Source organism: Vitis riparia, chromosome 3, assembly GCF_004353265.1.
Source record: "Vitis riparia cultivar Riparia Gloire de Montpellier isolate 1030 chromosome 3, EGFV_Vit.rip_1.0, whole genome shotgun sequence".
Lineage (NCBI taxonomy): Eukaryota > Viridiplantae > Streptophyta > Magnoliopsida > Vitales > Vitaceae > Vitis > Vitis riparia.
The window spans coordinates 9,088,395-9,114,846 of NC_048433.1; the positions used below are offsets into that span (position 1 = coordinate 9,088,395).

The following is a 26,452-nucleotide window of genomic DNA, read 5'->3' on the forward strand; positions in this document are numbered from 1 at the left end:
CATATAATATGCACAATCACTATCTCTAAGGAAACAATAACTAATTAGGAGAGATTCTCTCATCCATAAAAATAGAAAGTATCCTAACACAAGGAGAGATTCTCTCATCCATAAAAATAGAAAGTATCCTAACACAATCCTTCTAATCTTGGCACTTAATTACAAATCATAATCCCATATTTCCACACTCCCCCTCAAGTTGGGTAGTAGATGTCTAGCATTCCCAACTTGCTTTTCATGTTTTCGTAGGTGGCCTTTGGAAGTGCCTTTGTCAGAATGTCTGTTGTTTGACGACTTGAAGGAATATACATAATTCTGATTGTTCCCCCTTCAAGTTTCTCCTTGATGAAGTGACGGTCTATCTCCACGTGCTTGGTTCTGTCGTGTTGAACTGGATTCTTTGCAATACTTATGGTAGCCTTGTTATCACACAAAACTGTCATAGTGGAGTTTGATATAATTCCAAGTTCCTTGAGTATTCTTTGGAGCCACATTCCTTCACATATCCCATGAGCCATTGCCCTGAATTCTGCCTCTGCACTGCTTTTCGCCACTACGGACTGCTTCTTGCTTCTCCAAGTCACCAAGTTTCCCCACACATAGGAACAATACCCAGTAGTTGACCTCCGATCTGTCAAGGATCCTGCCCAATCAGCATCTGTGAATACCTCAACTTCCCTACTTGAGGTTTTCTTCAAGTAGAGTCCTCTACCCGGGCTCTTTTTAAGGTACTATAAAATTCTGTATACGGCTTTCATGTGTCTTTCAGTGGGATTGTTCATGTAGCGGCTTACCATGCTCACAGCGAAACCAATATCGGGCCTTGTGTGAGTTGAGTAGATCAACTTTCCTACTAACCTCTAGTACTTGTCTTTGTCAGTTGGATGACTGTCATTATCTTTATCAATCTTACCAATAGGATCCATAGGCGTGTCCACTGGCTTACAACCTAGCATTCCAGTCTCCTGAAGTAGATCAAGGACATACTTCCTTTGCGTGACCACAATTCCCTCCTTAGTTCTACCAATTTCCATGCCAAGAAAGTATCTGAGTTGTCCAAGATCTTTGATTTCAAATTCTCTTGCTAGCAGCTTCTTGAGATTCCCTATCCCTTCTTCATCGTCTCCGATAATTATAATATCATCAACATAGACAATGAACAAAGTCATTTCACCTTCCTTAGAGTGCTTCATAAACAGTGTGTGATCTACTTGACATTGGATGAACCCATGTTTTTTCACAACTCTAGTCAGTCGATCAAACCAGGCCCTAGGTGACTGTTTTAGACCGTATAGGGACTTTCTCAGTTTACACACTTTTCCTGAATTTTCTGGAGTTTCCATACTAGGTGGAATCTTCATGTAGACTTCCTCTTCTAGTTCTCCGTTGAGAAATGCATTTTTGACATCAAGTTGGTGCAGATTCCAGTCCAAATTTACTGCAACTGACAATAACACTCTGATGGAGTTGAGCTTTGCTACTGGTGCAAATGTCTCTTCATAATCAATGTCATAGGATTGAGTAAATCCTTTAGCTACTAGTCGAGACTTGAACCTGTTTATACTTCCATCTGGATTGTGCTTCACGGTAAATATCCACTTACATCCAACAGGCCTCTTACCCTCTAGTAATTCTGAGATTTCCCATGTCCCATTTTTCTCCAATGCTTGTATTTCTTCCTGAACAGCAGTCTTCCATTCAGGTTGCTGAAGTGCTTCTTGGATGTTGGATGGGATACGATCATCTTCAAGAGAAGTGATGAACGCTTGGAAATTCTGTGAAAGCTTTCCATAGGACACATGATTACTGATTGGATGCTGAGTGCAGGATCTTACACCTTTCCTTAAAGCAATGGGTTGATCAAGATCATCAAGGTCATTATTGGAATTTAGATCATAAATTGTGTTACCTGATTGTGAGTTTGGGTTGCTTGGATCCTGGTCCAATTCTTGGTTCTGCTCAGGTGAAGTGCTGTCCTCGGGCTCCTTTTGAGGAGGTTTCTCGGGCTTTTCCTTTAAATTTTTTCTAGAATAAACTATTACCTCTTTACTGTCTTGTGTAGTTGACTCAGGTATGACAGAAGGGGCATCCAAGGAATTGTTTTCGGGGACAGAAAGAGTAGTATCTGTTTGAGGAGGCAGTGATGAACTCAAAGGAGAAGTAGTGCTGATTTCGGTTTCCCAGAATTGGAATTCATCTGTGGACCAGTTCTCCCCCTGAATTGCAATTTTGGGGTAGAATGGTTGATTTTCGAAGAAAGTGACATCCATGGAAGTGTAGAATTTCTTGGTTGTTGGAGAGTAGCACTTGTATCCTTTTTGGTTTGGTGAGTACCCGAGAAAGATGCATTTAGTGGCTGTCGGATCAAGTTTACTACGTAGGGACTTATGGATGTGAACGAAAGCAGTACAACCAAAGACTTTGATTGGGATAGACGAGATTATTCGAGCAGATGGATATGCAGCGAGGAGGATTTGACACGGGGTTTTAAATTGAAGAATCCTAGAAGGCATTCGGTTAATCAAGTAGGTTGCTGTGAATACAGCTTCACCCCATAATTGTTTAGGCACGTTTGAAGCTATCATGAGGGATCGTGCAACCTCCATCAAATGTCTATTTTTCCTTTCTGCAACTCCATTTTGCTGTGGAGTATCAATGCACGAGCTTTGATGTACAATGCCATTCTCCAGAAGATATGACCCAAGAGAGTTGTGATAGTATTCTCGAGCATTATCTGTCCGAAGGACTTGAATTTTTGCCTGAAACTGCGTCTGAACCATGTTGTTGAAGTTTTCAAATATTTCCCTCACTTCTGATTTCTTCTTCATAAGGAATACCCAAGTCACTCGAGTGTGGTCATCAACAAAGGTGACAAACCATCTAGAACCTGTAATGTTGTTGATTCTAGAGGCCCCCCAAACATCACTGTGAATCAAGGAAAAAGGATGAGATGGTTTGTATGGTTGAATGGAATAGGAGTTGCGAGTATGTTTGGACAATTGACATATTTCGCATTGAAAATTTTTGGAATTTTTATTGAATAATGATGGATATAGTTTTTCAAGATAGGAAAATTTTGGGTGACCTAATCGGTAGTGCCATAACATAACAACACTATTCGTCTTGGTACTAGGGTTGGAAACTACACAAGCAGTCTTCATTGGTAGCCTTCGAATTTCCTCAGCTCTCAGAAGATAAAGTCCAGCACGCACCTCAGCATTGCCAATCCTCTTCCCAGAGTTCAAGGCCTGAAATTCACACATGTGAGGAAGGAATTTAGTAACACAATTAAGATCCTGTGTTAGTCTACTTATAGACAATAGGTTGCAATCCAATTTCGGAACATAGAGCACGGAGTGAAGAGTAATATCCTTGGAATTTAGTAACACTGAACCTAGAAAGGGTTCCATCGGCAATTCGAACAGAGGAATTGTTATGGCAAGGAGTATATTCATGAAAAACCATGAGATTCCCAGTCATGTGATCTAAAGCTCCTGAGTCCACTATCCATGTAGTGTGATTTTCCTGTCTAACATTTAGGGCATGGGAAAAAATACCTTTCTGGGCTACAGATGCGGTACCAATAGTTGTTCCAGTTGATTGAAGAGTCTGTTGGAACATTTTCTGTAGTACCTCCAATTGCTCTTTGCTAAACAGTCCAGGATTTGAGCTAGTGTCAGATGTGTCTTCTTCGGCTGTAGTGGTGTAACCCCGACCTTCTCTGTTTTGCTGTGGCCGAGAAGGTTTCCAATCAGCAGGTTTACCATGTAGATGCCAGCAAGTCTCTTTCATGTGTCCAGGTTTTCTACAATGGTCGCACCATGGATGATTCTTCTTCGTTTGGTGGTGGTTGTTGTTGGATTGGGTTCCTCGTGCAACTAGGGCTGAGTTCTCAAGATTTTTGGAGGAATTTTGGGTTCCCAACATCACTTTTTGTCTGCTTTCCTCTGCGAATTTCAGAAAAAACTTCCCTAACACTAGGTAATGGCTTAATACTTAGAACTCTTCCACGTACCTCATCTAAATTCTTATTAAGGCCAAGTAAAAATTTGTAGATGTGTTCCTTTTCAATGACCTTCTTGTATAGGAGTCCATCTTCGGGACACTTCCAAACCAATTCTTCATAAATATCGAGTTGTTGCCAATACCGTGTAAGGATATTAAAATATTCGGTAACAGTTGAATCTCCTTGTCGAAGATCCTGGAGAATACTCTTGATTTCGAAAATCGCCGAGGTATTATCGATGTTGGAGTAAGTCTCTCTAGCTGCATCCCATATCTCCTTTGCTGTGCCATAATACATGAAGTTTTCTCCTATGTCATTGGTCATAGAGTTAATTAACCAAGACATCACCATACTATTTTCCAACTTCCAGGTTCGGTATCCTGGATCATCTTCCTTCGACTGAACAATGGCTCCCGTAAGGTATTCTTCCTTACCTTTCCCGCAGATGAAGATCCGAACAGACTGAGCCCATTGAATAAAATTCTGCCCATTGAGTTTATGACCTGTTATGGGAAGAATGATGTCGTCTGTGGTGCTGGCACTGCCGGAGTGAACTGCTTCAAGTCTGGACGTCACCTCCGAGTTTGATCCTTCCGTTCTGCTCTCCATGGAAAAAGATGATTTTTTTTTTTTTTTTTTTTTTATACGTGGTTCAGATCTGAATGCTCTGATACCATGAAGAAAATATTCTTCTTTTTTCTGTGTCAAAACTGAATACAAAGTGACCTATATATATACAAGTGGGATTCCTAATCTAAGCCATATAATATGCACAATCACTATCACTAAGGAAACAATAACTAATTAGGAGAGATTCTCTCATCCATAAAAATAGAAAGTATCATAACACAAGGAGAGATTCTCTCATCCATAAAAATAGAAAGTATCCTAACACAATCCTTCTAATCTTGGCACTTAATTACAAATCATAATCTCATATTTCCACAAGAACTTATATAGGAGTTACAGTGACAATCCAGTGTGTCAAACAAAGGTTTCAAATTTATCCTTCTGAATGATTTTTGCATTAATTCAGAACTCACAAGCTTAGCTAAGAAACTTACACGGATTATATATGGGTTTGCAACCATGAAAATGATTACAATCATTTGTTCCTAGAGCTACTTGCTAATTGCCGAATCTGATAACAAAATTGCAGTGCATGAATAGAAATTTTCATGAAAAGCAGTTTACAATTCTTTAGTAAAAACGTCATAATGAGAAAAGATAAAAATGATATTTAGTTGAATGAAACTTACTTCAAGTTTATAAGATTCTGTATTTCCTTTCCTTTCCTATCACTGACCACCAAATTTCCATAAATCATGAATTTTTCTTTCCCGATTTTGGACTTAATGTTTTATCCATAAGCCATTACTAGAAAATATCAGTTATTAGGAGCTATTCCTTCAATTGAATATATTGGTCCCATGTACCCTACATTATATTGGATAAATTTAAATTTGATTTTTGTACATTAGCTTTGGCAAAGGGAGGCAGCAAGCTTGAGGCAGCAACTACAATACTTGCAAGACACCCACAGGTAAAATTGTGTTTCTATTTATAATGGATATAAAACATTACTTAGATTGGCCCAACAGTTGTAAAATGAAGGGATGCATGATCAAGAAAACAGTGACTCTCCATGTTTATGCTTAGTAAAAGTCCTTAACATGTTGAATAGAAACATATTTTAATGACTAAAAGCCTAAAGCATATTCAACTAAACTCACATACATGACTTAACACAACTTATTCCAATCGTTTGGCACAATACTCTTTTCATAATCCATTCTGCTCTAAGGCCATATCATCCACCCAATCACAATCTTTTTTTTTTCCACACAACTTTAATTCGCATTCTCTGTTATTGTCCAATTTCACACTCCCTATGTGGACTTGTTCACTAGTTCCACATGCTCCAATGCAACACATTAGGTTACTTATTAACAGCCTATAACCTGTTGCCACATAGTCATTGATCCAATGCCATGTAAATCAAATGACCCTCCATTCATATGATACCTCATATCTTGCACCTCCACAAGCACATTATCTGTAAGTCTCTTCACTCAGCATGGTTACCAACTCCTTAGATAGACCTTTGTCAGTATTGGATACCCATATTATGTGAATGCCAGCACATAAGATGTCAAGGAATAGAAGTTATCTCCTACATGAGGTGGGCCTCTTCCACTCAATTTTAGATACAAACTCCTTTGTGACTAATAACACTTCAAATAGCTATCAAGAATATTACTGAATTAGCCTATTCACCTCCAGATGATTCTACCTTTAACATTTAAGATTTATCAGAATATTACAAGGGTTTGACACAAATTCATAAAAAGGTTTTCTTCCACTCTAAGAGTATGATGCAATGCCAATACAGCAGCCACATTACTTCCAAGTGGAACCCAAGATGTCCTAGACTCGAGTTCTTGAATTTATGGAGTAAACCAGTAGCTAAAAACTTATCAAGTGTTGTGTCTAAAATGACCTTTGTTATGAAACTTGGTTCAAAATCAAACCTGGATGAAGGTGCAAAGTAGCCCTTGAGTATGGAGTACATAATCAATTAACTTGACTAAAGATAAAAGGTTAAGAGAGCATAGGGACCAAGATGAGACTTTCACATAAAGGATGCTATATATTTAGGTCTTGCCATTGATTGTTTATTGGAACCTTTCAATTTGTTCAAACTTGCATATGTAAGTTATCCATGAAGAATTTCCTTTGCCATCTAGTAAAGGCTCTTGTAGGACTGTTTTAGTTCTTTTGTTTCACCACAATGATAAAAATCACTAACAGAAGCCACTAGTCCACCATACTTTCCACATCTTTTGGCCATAAAATGGGAAAAAGAAAAAGAGGGGATAGCATAGAGTCTTGAATGCAGCTGTCAATGCAGACAGACTTCAGTATCTTTGTCATATCTATATGTAGAAAACTCATATGGACAAGTTGCATTCTTGCAAGTGCATTCACGCCCACATCAAATGTGCCATAACCTATTCTTGATTGGAGTAAGCCACCTATTTTTTCATAAAGAAACATTAATTATCAAAAACAAATTTTGTCATCATATGGGTTTTCTGCAAGAAAATGAGCAAATCCATGATAGAAACATATTACAGGGTGTGTCCAAAATAGCCTTAATGAAATTTAGCTCAACATCAACCTTGGATAAAGTAGCCATCAGCTACTGTGGACCACATTAACTTCAATTGAAGATAAAAGGTTAAAGAGAGCATACGTAGTACATTATCAAGATGATTAGTTTGTCCACATATTCGATGCTTTATATTTGGTCAAAATTGAGTTCCTGATACTTTAAATAAAACTTATCATGCATATAAATATAATTGAATAACTAGGTCATCTTAGTTTCTGCTCGGCAATGATGTGGCTATCACTTTGGCACTGCATCACTCCTACATGTGTTTAGTCTATCCATCCCATCAGTATATATTTATGATTTATTCAAGGATTTGGATTGATGAATAGTGCTGGAGGTATGTTTAGACAAGATACACAGAGCATGTATTGGACTCATTTCAAATTGATCGAGAGGGAGATTAACCAGATCCAAAAGGCACATGTCATCAATTCCACATCCTGAGTCAAGGAAATCCTAAGCCTTGGACTTTACAAGCCTCCTATCAGTTGGCACTTTCCTCTCAAAAATGGCTTGTCCCCCTTAAGCTTCATACAAAGACCTCAAAGGCTTTGCTTTGAAGGGATTGACTTTTTCTGTTTTGAAAGAGCTCTTGAGCCCATCATGTGGTTCTCCAAGAATATGTAAACTCTCCTCTTAGAACTTTGATCCTCCAACTCTCTCCAATCCCTCTCTCCTCTTAGGCTACTCAAACCTTGCCTCATACTTTGACAATTCACAATTCTCATGGCTTACTTTCTTTCTTACTAAAAACCCATCATCAAAACTCTTTAGTCTTTATTTTTCTACCAATATCTTCACCTGAACCATATTATAAATGATGCATTACAAGTGCAGATAGATAAACTAAGAATCTCAGTTAATGCTTTCCAAAAGCCTTCATTAGTGCTACCCACAAGTTCTCAATATTGCACGAAAATATTGTTAAGCAAGCATAATCAAACTAAAAAAATTAGCTTCTATGGAGTATTGAAATACAATGAAGAAGAAAAAAAGGAAAATAAATAACAGATAGGATGATAAAAAAGATATGTTACAACATATATCAATTCAATTGCATGTGTGTTTGTCTTAATGACAAGCATGTACCTATTTCAATGAGTGTTTAAAGCATGATTCATGAAAATTTTAGGCATAGAAGCAATCTAAAACCAAAAGAATTCATTAGCCACAAAATTTTTAAAATTCCAACTTCTAGTATTCACCCCATTTAGTAACTATACAAAAGGCAGTGGAGGCAAGGGGTTGAAAATTGATGAAGTAAAATAATTCAATTTTGACCTTCAAAAATTATCCAGTCATCATAGCTTCACTTTTAAAGTATACCAATAATGTCCTGGTCAATGTATTTTCTTCTATAGGAATATGCAGTACAAACATGATAAAGCAATGAAGGAATGGTACCCCATCTATCACAATATAAGATAACCTGATATAAAGTTTTAAGGATACATGCATAAAAACATGGATAGTACACCTACATTTAGACTGTCATAAATGCAGGCAATTGCTGGGAGAAGAGCTTTCTGGTTTAGGCATCAAAGACCTACAGAATCTGGAAAACCAATTGGAAATGAGTTTGAAGGGAGTCCGAATGAAGAAGGTTTGAAAATCTTAGCAACACCACCAAATGCCTGCAACTCTTAGTCTTTAATATAACAATTCATACCCTCAAGATACAGCATCTTTAATACATTTATTGTTTTCTGCAGGAAAAAATTTTAACTGATGAAATAAGAGAATTAAACCAAAAGGTCTATCAAAAATTGGATACCTGTTTCAGTTTTGTTGTAAATATTAAATTGGCACTTATACTTACATTTTTTAATTTATTGTAGGGGAGCCTCATTCATCAAGAGAATATAGATCTCTACAAGAAGGTTGACCTCATCCGTCAAGAAAATATGGAATTGCAAAAGAAGGTATTTCTTTAGCTTTTACATATCTAAAGTAACTTGAAAATCGCTTACAAAACATTAGGTATCCCCTAAAGTCTATATGGTAATATGGCTCTCAGATTCATGGAGCAAGGAATATAAATGAATCCCAGGTATATCGAGCCATAAATTTGAATGAATCAAACAGAAGTTCCCAGGTCTCACATGGTTTCAGCAATGGATTTGACTTACACGTGCCTATCAATCTCCAGTTAAGCCAGCCTCATAACAATGAAACACCAGAGAAAGCAATGGAACTAGGGTAACTTTTCTCTTCAGCATCCTTGTAAAGAAGTAAGTTACAATTTACTAGGGTTACAGAATTTTATTCTGATATTAATCCTATCAATACACCCATTTGCTGCAGACTACAACTTCGTTAACAAAGAGCACTACCAACTGAAGGGATGTTGATTGAATTCCAATAAACAAGAGCCCAGACAGCTACAAAACCATGATTCTAACAGTAGGAGTTTGTACATGGGCTACTATATAAAATACAGTCCGCTTGAAGATTTGGTATGACATGATCTATGAAACCAACTTTAGAATTGATGTGAATGATAATCCAAACTAGCTATTCATGTAAATGTATGTGATAATACAAAAGTATTGCATGTCCCAGGTGTTATTCTCGTTGTCCACAAAATTTATCATGACAAGAAATATTCTGCTGCCTCTAATTTGTGCACTAAACTCGTTTGATAAGAATCTAGACACAATCACTTGTCACACATAAAATTTAATCATTAGCATATTATTCCAATTTACGGAGAACACCTTTTTTCAAAGTAATTTATGGGAAACACCCTTAATAGGATTCAAGTAGAAGTGAGAAAATATAGTTTCTAATTTCATCCTGCTTTATTGATAATGATGTGAACAAATTCATTGACTGATAAATTTAGTAACACAAATGATTGAGGGTACACAACCATGATGGCAGAGACATCACCCACTCACATAGGCACTGGTTTCATTAACTCAAAAAATAAATTATTAAGGAAGTTCTTCTATTGGAAAATTTCCTTCAGAAGGAATCTTCTAAGGGGAAAACCAACCCTAGAAAGTTATCATATCAGGAAGATTTCACACTAGAGGATGAAACTTCTGGAAACAATATGAAGATGGATAGCTAGAGATAATGGTTAAACTTACATTTATTTAACCAGTCAGGATCAAACACTGTAGGATCTCTTACTAGTGAGCAAGCCTAGCTTCCGATTGATGTATCCTTATTTCGAACCTGTAAGAGTATGGAATCTCAAGCAATAAGGGTGAAATTCAAACACACACGTGTTCACAACCAAAATAAAAATAATGGGGACTGCATCTAACTATTGCAATCTCATCCAAAAAGAAAAAAGAAAAAGAAAAAGGAAAAATGAAAGGAAGAAAAAAAAAAGAAAAAAAAAAAAGGCCGGGGGGTGGGGAGATGACGGTAAAAGTTATTCTACAAAGGTAATTTTTTTTTTTTCTGTGACACGGAATTCAACCCAGAATCTCCTCCATCACCATGTACCTCAACCCCTTGCCACTTAAGCTAGGCCCCAAGACTCAAAAAAGGTTGCAGCATATCAAACATTAAGTAGATTCTGAATATGTTGATTAGACATGGTGCCGTAGTAAAAAAGAGGATTCATTATTCTCTTCTTGGCTTTGTCTATGAAAAAACGAAAGACGAATTGAACATCAATTATTTTTATTATCAACCATTAGACGTGAAATAAAGGGAGCTTTTAGTACTTCTGGTAATTAAAGTGAGCTGATGGTTTCTTTTTGTAGATTCAGAAAGGCAGCAAAAAGAAAACAAGGCAGAAACTTCAAGAGGAGATAAATGCTATTTACAGAAAAACCAATGAATGCATAAACATTCACTCAACCATATTATTTTACATGTTCAACATGTTGTCGTTTGCAGGAATATCTCAGAAGTCTGTTTGGTAACAAGACATTACCCAGAGCCTGTATTCTGAAGGTAATGTAATTTTCAAATTCTTTTCATAATTAGGGGATGATCTCAAACATATTATAAGAGGAGAAATATGTAAGACTTTCACCAGCCAGATGATACAACCACTGGTCTGTACAACTCAAAAAGATGTTCAATAGTATTTTCAGAAAATAAAATATAAGTTCAATTACAATTGAATTTGATTGCATCAACATTAGAATATTAAGAATGCAAAATGGATTACAAAAATGGAACTTGACTTCCTAGATTGTCTAGGAAGTCGAAAATGGAATAAGTTATAAATGAAAAATAATCTGATCAAAAAACCTTGAAGGCCCTTCACCATCCTTGTTTTGGTGATAAAAGCATACCTTTAGAGGGGAAAAGGAGAGGAGACCTAGGATTCAAAACATCATGGCATGCACATGGAGTCATGGGATATCACTGCTGTCATACACACAAAAAAATGAATAAATTAATTAATTAATTGATTAAATTTAAAAAATAAAAATAAAAAAATCAACTCAGGAAAGCATTCATCGGAATTATTTTGGTTTTGAAGGGTTAAGCACGAATCGAAACCTACTTTTCCAGACTCTAGATATCATTTTCCACATCCTAAGTATAAACTGGAGAGAAAGAGAGAGCTACATAAGAAGGTTGTGCTGTAACATCAGTAAGAAATTAAATGCTGTAATATCAGTACCAAATATTTAAGACATTTAAGTTCCTTCAATGAAACATTGTTTGAAGGTCTAGCTATGCTGAACCAATAACTCAGGAAGTTGCTTCAACAAAAACTTGAATTAAGGTCCAATTTGCTGAAGAACCAATAACTCGAGTATCATTACCAAAAGGTTGAAGTCGTTGTCAATGTATAATGCACTTAAAAACTAGTATTTTAAATCAGATTACATCGAAAGAAAGAGGGTGACCATATCCTGAGCAACTCATGTTTGTAACCCCACAACCCCCCCTCCCCTTATTGGCAAAGTAAAAAAAATAATAAAATGTAATTAAAAATAAACAACTGCTTAAGCATCATAATATATTTATCTCCACAAATGCACAAACACAATCTGGAATAAGCATAAAAATATATTCCCAAATGGAAAAAACAATCACATCAGCTATAAGGAAGGCAACTTAGGCTAAACGAAGAATAAGGAAAATGCTCAAATGACAAGATCTCCCATAACTGATTAGAGATCTAAGCAGCAACCTTGGTATCAAAATCTGTTGATAAGATACACAGGTATCTCCATCAATTAACTCCTTATTTGTGAGTAAATAAAATATTTCACAAATCTTCACCCTAAGTTTCCATGTTTTTCTATGATTCATATCATTTGTCTCAATCTGAATCCTATCTCTGTACTCAAGACTGTATGACCACTGACATCAATATTTTATTCCTCAAATATTTTAACTAATACGAACATTCTATACTGAGATGTTGCTTCTATACAGAGAGATGTCGTTTCCTACTGAGTCTTGATTAAGATTGAAGCACAAGCTAAAATTAAAAATTGAAAATTAAAAAATTAAGGAAAAAGATAAAGAAAAAAAAAGGAAGACAAAGCAAAGTCAGAACACCTTGATTTCCTTTCAGACCTCAAATATAGCATATTCACTGGCATCATTGTATCGCCAATACCACTACCATACAACAAGAATACAATAACTCTATGCAATAGAAATTTGACTATGTTAACCAATATAAAGTGAATGGTCCAATGGTTCATTATAAGGGACCTAGATGATACTTTGGAAAACAGACTAAGTAACTAAATGAGAAGAGAATGAGAAATCCTCACCCAAATGAGGTTTATTCTACTCTTAATATGTTTTTTATTCCCGTTGTTCATTACAAGGACCTAGATGATACTTTGGAAAACAGACTAAAGTAACTAAATGAGAAGGGAATGAGAAATCCTCGCCCAAATGAGGTTTATTCTACTCTTAATATGTTTTTTATTCCTGTTGCTCAGCTATATTCATCCATCTCAACATCTTTATTCTGTTGCAATCATTGATGGATACATGTCCTGATTTCCTAGCTTTTAGCACCATAAAGCATGGCCTTTCTTATAACCATAATTGAAATTTTCCCATCGGTTAGACAGGTAAGCACCAATCAACATTAATCTGGAAGTGGATTGCTTCATGCAGACTATGCTAGCCACTCTAAGTATTTGGCTTCAGATAAAATTTTAGGATATTTGAGGGATAGGAAACTTCTTGATGACCTCTAGCATACTCCTGTTGGAAAGAATCCCAAATTCCTATTGGCTTGTAATTCCTTTTAATAGAGGATAATAGTATAGAATATTTTCTATCTTGGTATTTCCTTGTGGAAACAAGTTTTAGTATTGGATAAGGAAATGTATTAAGAATGCCAATATAAATTTTCTAGGTCATGAGGCAAAAAAGATTGTGAAATAGAGATGAGCTTGTAGAGGCCATACCAGGAAATGGTGTGGGGAAGAGATAGCAGATTGTGCATGGAATAAAAAAAAAAACATGGGATATTTCAAGGCTCTAGTTCATGGTATAGATACATGAGCTGGGAAACACACCATTGTTTCAGTAATTGGTTTTTGCATCTCTTTTCTGTTTTGCTCTATAATGTTCCCTATGGTATGTTATTGATTAATTCTCTCTTACACGGTATGAATGGTTAACTCAACTATGTTAAAAACTCATGTCACTCCATATATAGATTTATTTATCATTATGTTATTACACAACAAAATAAATGGAATCAAGGGCTTCTACTGCAACAAGTATTCCTCATCTAACTTCTTTGCAGATCTCTATGTTATCATTAGAACTATCAAGCTAGAGCAGAGATTGGTTAACCTTTCTTATTAGAACAATGTCATTATAAACGCCTTTTGGACTCATTCATATCTAGGTCAATCAATCTTAACACTGATGGGAACTCTTTTAAATCCCAATTAGACAGGTATTGAGGTCCATTTTAGAGACCAAGGAGGGAATTGTTAAAGCCTTGCTCTTTGCAAAACCCAATAGGCGATGGAAGTGAAATAATCTTGATCTAGTGGCTAAAAAACTAACTTGGGCCTACCCAAATTTCAAGCCCTAGGCTTGTCTACTAGGCTAGCTCTTGATCCCCCTCACTCCATATGAGAATTTTCCATAATTCATAGGGGATACTAAGGGGTTGCACATCCAGCTAAGCTTCATATGAACGTAGTAAGGAGATGAGCTGCCCAACTTAGCCTAATATTCTAGAAATAAGCTAGGTGATTAACTTAACATTTTATTTAGCAAAGTGCCTTCTACCTAGTTACTTAGTAAGGGGTTTTCTACCTAGTTGTTAAAGGTTTAGTCTAAACCAGCTTAATACACATTGGTTGTCCCCTAATAGTTAATAGCTTAAGCTTTTGGATCAATATGGTGGCTTAACATGATACTAGAGTCACCTCACTAGATGTTTATTTCCTTCAATTTACAAAGTCCTCATGCTAACGAAAAGAAGGTTGGTCATGAGGTCAAATGTTAATCCTTTAGCCCAAATCAACTTAATATACATTACTGGCCCATCATTACTTATTTGCACTAGTGTGGAATAGCTATAAATGAAGTGTAGACCGACCCAGTAAAGAGACTTGTCCTGCAATGGGTTTGTAGGAACCTTTTCCCCCATGAGTCTATTGGGTGTTGATGTTGTCTAGGTGTATGGGTTGTGATGTTTATAATTGCTAAAAGGTACTATTTTAGGCTTCCATTTTGCTCCTTTGTTTTGGTAGAAGGATCTCTTATCCTTTCTTATATATTTTTTTTATATCATAATCAGATTTTGATTCCTATCCAAAAAAATTACTTCATCCATTTGCATTCCACCAATGCCATATATCAAAATTTGTTAACTTGGTTTAGGATATTGAAAGTTTTGAATACTCTAATCAAAACATCATATCTGAAAAGAGTTCATAATATAAATGGAAGCAAATGATGTTTGTTACTGTCGTAAATTGTTATTACCTTGAACAACCCTCATACATCACAAGAAGATAATATTTTATTATATATATTGGTTTTTGACTGACTCTTATTAATCATAGATGATTTATCAATGTGGTTATATGATAAAACAAAAGTTAGGTATATATCTATCACATATTACTTTAGTATTCTTTTTTCTTTTTTTTTTCTTTTGATAGGTAAGCAAAGATATATTAAAGTGCTTGCAAAACAGCACAAAAAAGTACACATGGAGTATACAAATTAGGCCCAAAAGCAAGCCAAAGAAGGAAAAGAGGAGAAATACCCACCACCCTCACAACAAGCTGCCCTAACTAAACAGAAAAAACAGAACCAACAAGAGAACCCTACAACCAGAAGCACCCTCTTCCCTCTAACCCCAGCCCACTCCCCTTTCCCCTAGCAGTGAAAGGAGAGCTATTATAACTAACTGAGCACTCTCGACTTTTGGATTTCCCGAAAATGGGAAGAACACCTTTTCTTACCCCCTGACATCCTTATCCCCCACACTTTTCTTGACTCCATTTTTCTGATTAGAGCACAAATTTCCCTCTCAAAGCCCGCTATTGGCATCCCTAAACAATTACTAAACTCAACAAAACCACTAGGAAGTTCCATCTCCTCAGCCCTGGCAACTAACTCCATACTACTTTAGTAAACTGTAACCACAAACAAGATTCTCCAATATCCTTGCAACTAAATCCTTTGCTCAGTTGTACCATGGCCACTTAACAAGTCTTTGAGATGGATTCTGTCAATGTACTCTTAGACTAAGGATACAAAATATTTAATAAGAGCGCTAGTGAATATATAGTTGTTTGACTCTTTCGTTTAATGTTGCTTATCAAACTGTAAATGAAATCCAATTCCATTAAGAAATAATAAATGTTGAAGGATCTGAAACACAGAAAGGTAATATTAATCTGTGGGAAGACATGAAAAGGTAACAAACAAACATAATCATGATAAGGTAGAGGTATCAGCAATTAAGGATACAAGAGTTACTCTTCTAAGTGTGGTCATGAGTGATTTTGGTGCAACAGGGCACAAGAAGCCAAAAGGAAAATCTAAAAAAGAAAAGGGGTACAGGCCACGAGAGGAAAGCTGATGGCCTCTAAATAATCTAACGAAATATATGGCATTAGATAGAGAAAAAAAAATCCCTAAAATATGGCCTCTAAATAATTTGACAAAAGGTATACTCCTACAGCATTTTTGCACCAAGAAAAAACCCTAAAATACTTAAATCCTAAGCATCGAAATAAAAATAACCTGATTATCAATTATAAACTAACAACAAAGTCTAATATGGAAAAATAAAATGAAAAGGCTTAATCACTGCTAAAGCAGTGTGAACTCTACCACTGCAGCAGCATGAACAATAATTTATAATAATAGCATAAATATACTACTAGAGTCCCTGAATTTCTGCTAAATTTTACAAAGTCTTTTGTCTTAGTAGCACCAAAGACAAACCCCACATGCATGTCTCTGGTTAAACTTTAAACAATAAATTAAAAAAAATCAATCAGAGCATCAGTGCAAAGGAGATAAGAATATTAGCTTGTGTTCGACCCATCCCATTTATAATCATCCATTTGTAAGGCTTCAAAAGGCAGGGGAGCAAAAAGGAATTCATTTAGTTTATCCCACCTCCTTAAAAATTGAAAAATAGCCTTACTTTCAAGGAGTAGGATACATGAACACTCATTTCTGCCAAAACTATATAGCTAAGGCTATGCTTCTTTATCTTAACTATTCACAAGGCACCTCTTCTCTGCTCTTCCAGCCCTTCACATGGAGGCCTACCACCTAATAAGCTAACATATTTTACCACATGATCACTGCCTTTCTGCTGAACTGAGAAATCCATCATTTTGTCCAATTGAAGTGTTAACTAATTAACTACTCCATCCAAAGTTTTAAAATTTTTATCATTTTTTGATCTTGATAGCAAATGATTCTCTCTCCACTTACATCACATATCTCCATTTTACATCAAAGGGCCAAGTCACAATTTCTTTGACCAGTTGGCCAATTCTTCATTGCATTACAGCATTTATTTCCTCATACCAGATCATCAGATCTTGGCTTTTTATTGGACCAGATCCAAGATGGTATTGCTACGACTTCTGCAAAAAAAAAAAAAAAAAAAAAAATCGTGACTGATTCCAACCACTTTTGGGCTTATTTTATCACGTACAGGCTAGTCAAACCAACAAATAGTACTTTTCTTCTAACCATGGACACTTCTACATAGACTAACTGGAGTCCATGAGAACATTAACAAACTTCCCATAAGAGACCTAAAAAGACAAAAAGATAACAGCAACAAACACTTTCATAAACCATCTATAATATATGAAGCTAGAATTTTTTTTTTCTTCAACAACTGAAATCATGGGCAATGGACAGTCAATTTTTTTATTTTTTTTTGGGTATCATGGGAACATTCCCCATTACCACCAGTAGGGAGATGAAACCTTCACGTTTTCTCTATCCTTCTTGCCCATTCTACTTGCACTCGTGATGTCAGAGAAGGTTATGAAGCCATTCTAATACCTCACGAACACAAATTCTAAAACAAGGGGAAAAGGCAATGCTAGAATTGAAGGTTAAAACAACTTTAAAACCAATACTTATGAGATTAGCATATTATCATTGCCTTTCAAAGGCATTAATATGTCAAAAGAGATAAAGCAATCAAGTATCACAGCATGTCTAACTTTCCATGACCAACACAATCGGAGAGTCAAGGAGAGAGAAAGATTTAACCTGCTTCTTGATCAAAACATGCCAGAAACTTGGAGATGGGAACTTATGCAGAGAAAATCTATATGATCTCTTACCAGGCCATGAACATGCATCAAAATTTGCATCAGGGGGTCTGACCTCATGCAGGAATAATATCGGTTGGTCAAGATGTTTGGACACATAATTAACCACACTTGGCTTTGCTCTGAATAGTTCAATCACCACAAGTCAAACCTGGCCCAACTCAAAGCGTGTTCAGATTAAACAATTACAAGCTTCAAAGAACTTAAGCAGGTTAACTTCCATTTTAGTACAAACAATATTACTTAACTAATTTTGACCATGGTTTCCATGTTTTAACTCTCAAAAGACAAATTTGACAAGTTTATACAGAAACATAAATTCAATTTCAACCGGCACGCCACTATACACACTTGACATATCATTAAAACAAAGAGTCGATGAACAGAACTCTATCCCATTTACACATTCAGTTTAGTAACAGCTAGAAATCCACTCAAACATCCTTGGATTGATCAGTCAAAGCTCTAAACAGTAAAAGCAACTTAGTCTTTAATGCTACATTTCATTGGAGTATCATAGTGCCCTTCCCAATTGCATGAGCAAACCTACCAACTAAAAACTCCTTGTCACCTTCCAATCCTCCAAAGTTTGGCTTTCACATTGTATGTTTAAGAAACTCTCAACTGTAACATCTTAATATCCCTATGATAAGTAATAGAACTAAATTGGGTCCATCAAAGCAACAGGTGATGATTTACTGATCCTATGCACATATAAACATTTTTTTTTTTTGTTTGATAGGTCCTATGCACACATAAGCATGAGCTCCAAGTCATCCAACCCGACCATTGTTTTTGTAAATGAGAAACAATATCAGATGAGGAACTAATGACACCAAATCTAGTGGTGAATAGAATATGATTGTATAAGCATAACCTTGCTAAAACATTTCCCTAAGAAAAGGAATAGCATCCTCTAAAGTAATAGTTCTACAAGTAAGGAATGTAAATTTATCTTAGAAACAAATATTATCATTTACTTTTGCTTGCTAAAGATCCCTCAGTCAAACCAAAAATAAAAAAGAAAAAGGAAAGAAGAATGATATTGTATCACAAATAACTTGGACTACCCAAAGGAAAATTACTTGCTTGGCATAAAAATAGTATTCATATCATACATCTCAACTTCCTCATTTCAGCACTGCACATTCTTTTTTACTGCACTGCATTATACCATAACCATTTTCAAAAGTTTTTCCTTTGACTATGCAGGTATCTAGAAAGAATTTAACACTCAAGAAACACCTCCCCACTTCATCCACCTTATCATAATTGATTGCATGGGACAATATCTTCTTCAATCTCTCTCTCTCTCTCCCTCCCCTAGTGAATGATTGATCGAAAAAAGAAAAATGATCAAGTTGGATCAATCCTAGCAGCAAATTTCATTTTCCATCATTCTAACCAATTTTCAGAATTCCATTTCATATGTCAACCAAAAGATATGCTTAAATATTCTTGTTTTACTCAAAACCATATTTCTTAATTAACAATGATGTGAGATATTCAAGATCTTCCCAACAAATATATCCACTCTCATTTGGCACAAGCTAGCACAAAAACAAAGTTGATAGATAATAACAAAGTTAAAACACGTACATATGATATGCATAAATATAGAAAGTTCTAATGTCTTATTTATTGTTTATTTAGGGTTATTATTATTTAATGGTAGAGTTTTATAAGAATTAGGATTGTTCATATCATTATTAGAATTAGTTCCCCACTAGAGTAGAATTGTCTATCAACATATAGGCTCAGTGATATTAAAAACTTTAGACATTTTATTACTAATATTGTGGGAAAGCAAGGTTTTCCTATTTTAGGAGTTTGATTTTGTATTTTCTGATAAAAAAGATTATGGGTAGTTAAATCCCTAATTTATAGGGATTTGATTTAGGGTAGTTTCCTATTCTTATAATATGCCTAAAGTATAGCTTGTATAGCCTTTAATATAAAAGTCAATTATTGTATTCTATCGAAAAAGAAGTGAATAAGATTTTCTTCAGTTTTTTCCCATAAATATTTATAATTATTTAGAATTTCTCACTTCAATTTTTATCTCTATTATGTACTCTTTTTTCTCTCTACTGTCCTATACAATGCTATCAAAGAAAGGTTGAGTCTTGGATGTGTTTTGCAATGCAATATTCTCACCACTAAACTATAAGTGCTAAACTACCGTCAAGGTCAATCTTTGGATGTTTTGCCGCATGGAATTTTCATGATTAAAAGACAAGTACTAAATTATGGCCAACGTTGATTTTTGAACATGTCTTTACCCATAGCTAAGTTGCTTATTAGATTAATTCGGTTAATCAATCCACAAGAAAAAATTCCTTTTAAAGTAATTAATGGCCTTCCACTTCACCCATCCATTGATCTTGTTCTGTTGCCTATTGATTACCATTCTTGTGATTCTGCTCAAGTCTTTACTGACCATATTTGTGACTTTCATGTTGAGCTATGATAGAAAATTGCTTTGAGTAATGTGAATTATAAACTAGTTGTTAATGTACATCATAAGTATTCAGTGTTAACCTAAAATTTCCAACAAGAAACTTCGTACCCACTCACTTGACCCATTCTCTATCATTTAAAAGTCTAGATCTAATGCATATTTGCTTGATTTTCCATCATATATAAATATAAGTACAATCTTCAATGTAGTAGATTTATTTCCTTACTAAGGCATATTCAAACCTCCAGTTTGCCTTCTTCCATTTCTATGGAACAATCCTCCATTCCAGCCTCTCGTGCTCTCACTTCACTACCACCAATTAATGTGATTGTGGATGTATTGGTGAATAAGTATATTACTTTCCCATCTGGTGGTTTTTAATGCTTCTTTGTTTGATGAAAAGATCGTCCATCTACTGATGATACTTGGACTACTAACGAGGAGTTCCATGACCGTGATCCTAATTTTTTAGACCAATATTTGCAGCACAACTCACTGGAGTCAGGCCCTTTTTAACCTAGGAAAATGATGGAATAAAGAAATTAAATAACACACTTATCTTAAGCATTAAATATGGGAATGATGATTTTTTTTATTTTGTTATTTATTTTAGGGATATTATCATTTAGTGATAGAATTTTATCGCAATTAAGATTCTTTATATTATTATTAGAATTAGCTTTCTACTAAAGATAGAATAGTTTATCCATATATAGGCTCAATGATATTAAACACTCTTCTACTTCTATTTCTCTCCCCTATATTACTACATTAAAAGTACTCCTTGGTGCCTTTGTGTAATAATATATCAGGCGCTATTCACCTTAAGAAGAAAGAAAGAAAGCTTACTGAGGCATTATCTGCCCCAACAAAGAAAAAAAAGCTTATCAAAAAAAAAAAAAAAAAAAAAAAAAACAAAGAAAAAAAGCTTACTGAGAGGCATGCACTCATTTGAAAGACTTAAATCTGCCTGGGACATCTGTATCATACACTCACATGCAAAACAATTTTCATAGCATTTTGACTATATCAGTAAATAAACAATAATGATTATCTTCTAATCCATCTACTTTCCACAATTCAAAAATACAAATTTCTTTTTTCTTTGAGAAACCATTAGAATTCACTTTGTAAAGATTTATGGATCAAAAGAATCAATCAGCAGCCTTAGTTTTCTTCTATTAGGATTGAATTTTCATTTGGTTTTTAAGCCTATTTTTTACAAGAGAAAAAATATTGTCGCCCCTATAGCTCACGATGTTAAGAAAGAAAGCTTATTGAGAGGCATGCACTCGTTTGAAAGACTTAAATGTGCCTAGGACATCTGTATCATACAATCACATGCAAAACAATTTTCATAGCATTTTGACTATATCAGTAGATAAACAATAATGATTATCTTCTAATCCATCTACTTTCCACAATTCAAAAATACAAATTTCTTTTTTCTTTGAGAAACCATTAGAATTCACTTTGTAAAGATTTATGGATCAAAAGAATCAATCAGCAGCCTTAGTTTTCTTCTATTAGGATTGAATTTTCATTTGGCTATTAAGCCTATTTTTTACAAGAGAAAAAATATTGTCGTCCCTATAGCTCACGATGTTAAGAAAGAAAGCTTACTAAGAGGCATGCACTCGTTTGAAAGACTTAAATGTGCCTAGGACATCTGTATCATACAATCACATGCAAAACAATTTTCATAGCATTTTAACTATATCAGTAGATAAACAATAATGATTATCTTCTAATCCATCTACTTTCCACAATTCAAAAATACAAATTTCTTTTTTCTTTGAGAAACCATTAGAATTCACTTTGTAAAGATTTATGGATCAAAAGAATCATCAGCAGCCCCAGTTTTCTTCTATTAGGATTGAAATTTCATTTTGGCTTTTAAGCCTATTTTTACAAAAGAGAAAAAATGACGTTGTCCCTATAGCTCATGATGTTACTATGCTTAAACTATGTAAATACAAATATCCAAAGATTCTAACTTGTGATGTGAATTTGATATAAATATTGCTAGTTCAGAAAAAGTGGAGCCTGATGAACTTGACAGGCCTACAATTTACATTATCATTTCACACCTACATCTACAGCCTAACAGATCCAAACTACAGGTAAGAAACTGTACTTACATTGCTTCTTTATATCAAAGACTTGAAAAAGTTGGCCAACTGGTGATCATAAGTTTTGTTGGAATCAATGGAATAAAACATTACTGCTTGATAAATTTATCTGATCTGGTTGATAATTTTTGTTTCATATGATTAAACATCTTTGCTACTCAGCTTTCCACACACAGGATCATTATTTATTAGCATTCAATATTTTCATATGGTATTTCTAACATGCCTACTAATTGCATAAAAAAATTCTCGTTCTACTGTATGATACCACTCACAATAGATATGACCAAGTGAGCAACATGAGAAACAACTACACACGCTAACACATGCTGATTGTAAATCAGCTTTTCATCCAAGAGGGTAATCGAAAGAACACAAAGTAAAATAAATCTATGATAGTTGTTGGATTCTAAAGGCAAACTGAAACTCATTAAATCCCCATAGTCATTATAATCAGCTGTAGACAAATAACTGAACCAAGTGTTTTGGCATATATCTGATCATGACCTATGAGTAGTCCTTAGTTTTACCGGTAGGTTCAGTTCACAATATCTGTTAAGCAAAGGTTTAGAATTAAATATGAAATCAATCAACTAAATTTCTAAATGGGGTTATTGCAAATCCATTACCTTCTGTTGATTTCCACACCTTTGAATGTACAAAAACAATCACATAGGTTTAATGTGTTCCAAGAAATAATTATATTCTAGGGAAAGTTCATTGAGAAACAAATTAACTGAAGTCAATGAACATTTTTCCCCAAATCGTTCCCTATCTTAAGAACAATATGAAGGAATCCACAACATTACTAAATCAAGCATAGCTTTTGTCTATTAAAATTATAACCTTCTGTAATCTGGTTTTGCCCTACAAGAATTCAAAATTCTGAAGGAGGACAAATCATACAAGTACTTCGATGACATTTGCTCGCATTATATACGAGACATTAGCTTAAGAAACTTAGAATCCAAATGAATGGAGGGTCAGGGATTCCCCAGAAGGAAACAAAAAGAAGAAGGGATGAGGGCAAAAGAAAAAGGGATATGCCCAGAAAGAAGGAAAAGTGAAACCGGCAATTAAAGTTGAGAAAACAAGACCAACTCATGATCAAACCAAAAATAAATTTCAAAACGAAAATAGAAAAGAAAACCCATCGAACAAAACAATATAATGTAACGAATACAAATCAAAACAACGGTTGAACAAAAAGAAAAAAAGAATAGAGATTCTTCACCTCTTCACCTTTATTTGGGAGCGATGGCTTCTGGTTGTGGCAACCAAGATCAGTCTGTACAGAAATAACAACAGACAATGCATTAGAATACGAACAGTCAAAAGGAAAGAAAATCACAGAGAAATGGAAATTGAAAAAGATGAATGCGAGTGCATGAACTGGCAAATGCACTTGTATTCAGACCATAGAGCTATGAAGAACGGCCATGAAAAGCCAGTCCATGGGATGGAGGACGAAGAAAATGAACAGAGACTGAGACCCAGAAAAGTGTGGAGGCATAAACGAGGAGAAGCATCATTTCAAATGAAGAAATCAACAGCGGAGACAGCGGGTTTGATTCTGAGAGAGACACAAATGGGCACAAAAGAAGTGAGAGAAGAAAATATCTGAAGAGAGAGAAGAAAATATCTGGATGAACATTCATGTACTGATGTACAACCGCATGTGTGTGGGGTCTAGAATAATCCAGAAAAGAGGATTGCCTGCCTAGTATTTCATTATTCTGCCTCCTCTTTGTTTGACCGGTTGTTACCAGCTAATCAGGGGTACTCATGTCACTTTGGGGAAGAATAAAGGGTACTTCAGTCCATAGATATTATAAAAAAATAAATTTCCAAAAATTATAAGGCTAATTTTACCGCTGTTTTCCAAAATTGTCTCAAAAAAAAAAAAAAAAAAAAAAAAACCCGTAAACAAAAAACAATTTTACATTCTTCAAAAAAAAAAAAAAAATCTTCTCACCCGATTGTTTAACTTATTTTCTATGAGTCGTTTTAAAAAATAATTATAAAGAATTTTTAAAAATAAAACTTTACATATAAAATTTTTAAAAAAATATAAAGAATAGGTTAAAAATATTTCATATTTTTTATTAAATATTTATTTTACAAAATATCTTTAAATTGTTTTTAAAAACTGATTTTTAGAACTATTTTAAAAAATAATTGTGAAACAAAATCATATATTTCAAGTATTATTATATTAAAATCAACTTTAAACTAAAAAGTAACTCAAAAAACAAAATATAAAAATAAATCTGTATAAAAATATCCTAATAAAAATATTTCAATCATTATATTGAAATATAATAATTAATGTCATGTGAAATAAAATATATTTTAACATTTTTTTTCAAATATTTCATTTGATTAAATAATATTTCTTCTTTTTTTTCACTTATTTCCACAAGCATCACGTCTTTAAATTCTTTCAAAATTTGGATCACTTCATCCCGCACTTCTAATGATTGATCTATCCTATTCTCAACTAAGATTGCGACATAAGCGATGTTCCCACGCTTCAATTCTTTCTTTATTTAAAAAGCACCAATCATCTCGGTTTGATCGTTCTTTATGATCTTCTCTCTCGTTGTAGATTGTAAGTAAAAACTTGAAAAATATTTTTTAGTGATTATTAATTAGTTAATAAAAAAAAGGTTGGAGAATGGTAGGAATTTAGGAGAGTAGAGGAGTGAAAGCAAAAAAGAAGTGATATGGGAAACAAGGTGGGATTTTGGATTCCCACACAATCTTACTACTAATTCCACGTTTGTTTTAATATTACTTAAGGGTTTGTAGACCAAATGGGGCCATCCACTTTGTTTATTTGGATGCTTACGTCACGGCATACGCAATCACCTCCTATTTTATTTGATGCCCACTTGCAACTGCGCTTTCTTTATAACTTCAATACTTTATTCCATTCCACTTCATCTATAAAGTAATGCTTGTTTTTCATTTTTCATAAAAATAATTCAAGTTCTTAGAGTTTGGCCACAAATTATTTCCACGTCAAATCGAATTTAGATTGCACTAATTCTCAAAGAATCGATATAAACCCTCTACATCCACCACATAGAGTGGGATTGGTTAATAACCTTTTTCTTTGTTGTTGTTTAGAGGTTTTATCAGGTAAAATTATTAACGTCTATATCAATTAAGTCTAATGATAAGAGTAAGGTGATGTTTGTTTTTTCACTTTAACTGTAAATAAAACTTAAGACTAAATATTACTTAATTGTATTAAGTATTAAATTGTTTATTTTTTTAATATTATTTTTCTAATTCTAAATAGAACTTAATATTAAATACTATTTAATAATATTAAATATTAAGTTATTTATTTTTTAATATTATATTTCTATTAAGTATTATGAAGTAAAAAAAAAAAAAATTCATTTTAATTATAGTAGTTTACTTTTAGTGTTTAGAAACAGTTGAATATTTTAATTTTTTCTATTCAGTAAAAAAAAATTAAAATTCACCGCTTGTTTCACCTTTAATTATTTCATTTGTTGTTTCTAATTCTATTTTTTTGTATTTCTATAACCTCTCCCAAGGTAAAAGAAAACAAAATTTGATTAAATTTAGTTTCATTTGACTTTTCTCGATTTGAATTTTCTTGATTAAATTTTTTTTATTTAGATTATATGTTTTTATTGCTTCTTTTATGGTTAAAGTTGCTATTCTTTTAAAGGGTTTCATAAATTTAAAAAACCAATGGAAAAAGAGAATTGTCATCCTAATTTGTTGCATATATTTTTCATATTACTTCCTTAAAGCATTTCTAACGTGAGGGAGAAGTTATTTAAAATAGTTTCTTCTAGCATTATTATAAGGAGAAAAATAATCTAATTTTATACATTCTACATCATAAACAAAAGGATGAACTTTTCTTTTAATATTTCGTTTTCTATAATATTT

General features: G+C 34.1%; 1 protein-coding gene and 1 long non-coding RNA gene across 14 annotated transcripts in view; one reads left to right on the forward strand and one right to left on the reverse strand.

Moving 5' to 3' along the window:
* Positions 1-9,745, forward strand: part of LOC117909352 (MADS-box transcription factor 23-like) — a 39,802-nt gene extending 30,057 nt beyond the window's left edge. For 2 of the 4 annotated variants that reach the window (XM_034823365.1, XM_034823374.1), the window contains exons 4-9: positions 5,488-5,549; positions 8,688-8,787; positions 8,897-8,938; positions 9,023-9,106; positions 9,202-9,383; positions 9,489-9,745. In XM_034823365.1, coding sequence (XP_034679256.1) covers positions 5,488-5,549; positions 8,688-8,787; positions 8,897-8,938; positions 9,023-9,106; positions 9,202-9,383; positions 9,489-9,504 — 486 coding nt within the window. In that variant the 3' untranslated portion in view covers positions 9,505-9,745. Of the gene's footprint in view, positions 1-5,487; positions 5,550-8,687; positions 8,788-8,896; positions 8,939-9,022; positions 9,107-9,201; positions 9,416-9,488 lie in introns of all 4 variants that reach the window. The other 2 variants (XM_034823388.1, XM_034823382.1) reach the window with 2 other exon arrangements.
* Positions 1-24,121, reverse strand: part of LOC117909375 — a 38,864-nt gene extending 14,743 nt beyond the window's left edge. Inside the window, exons 1-6 of one of the 10 annotated variants that reach the window (XR_004650352.1) lie at positions 23,934-24,118; positions 23,751-23,804; positions 11,447-11,519; positions 10,280-10,367; positions 8,666-8,739; positions 4,896-5,147 (exon numbers count right to left, since the gene is read on the reverse strand). This is a non-coding gene — a long non-coding RNA (uncharacterized LOC117909375). The other 9 variants (XR_004650350.1, XR_004650357.1, XR_004650351.1 and 6 more) reach the window with 9 other exon arrangements.
* Positions 24,122-26,452: the final 2,331 nt, after the last annotated feature.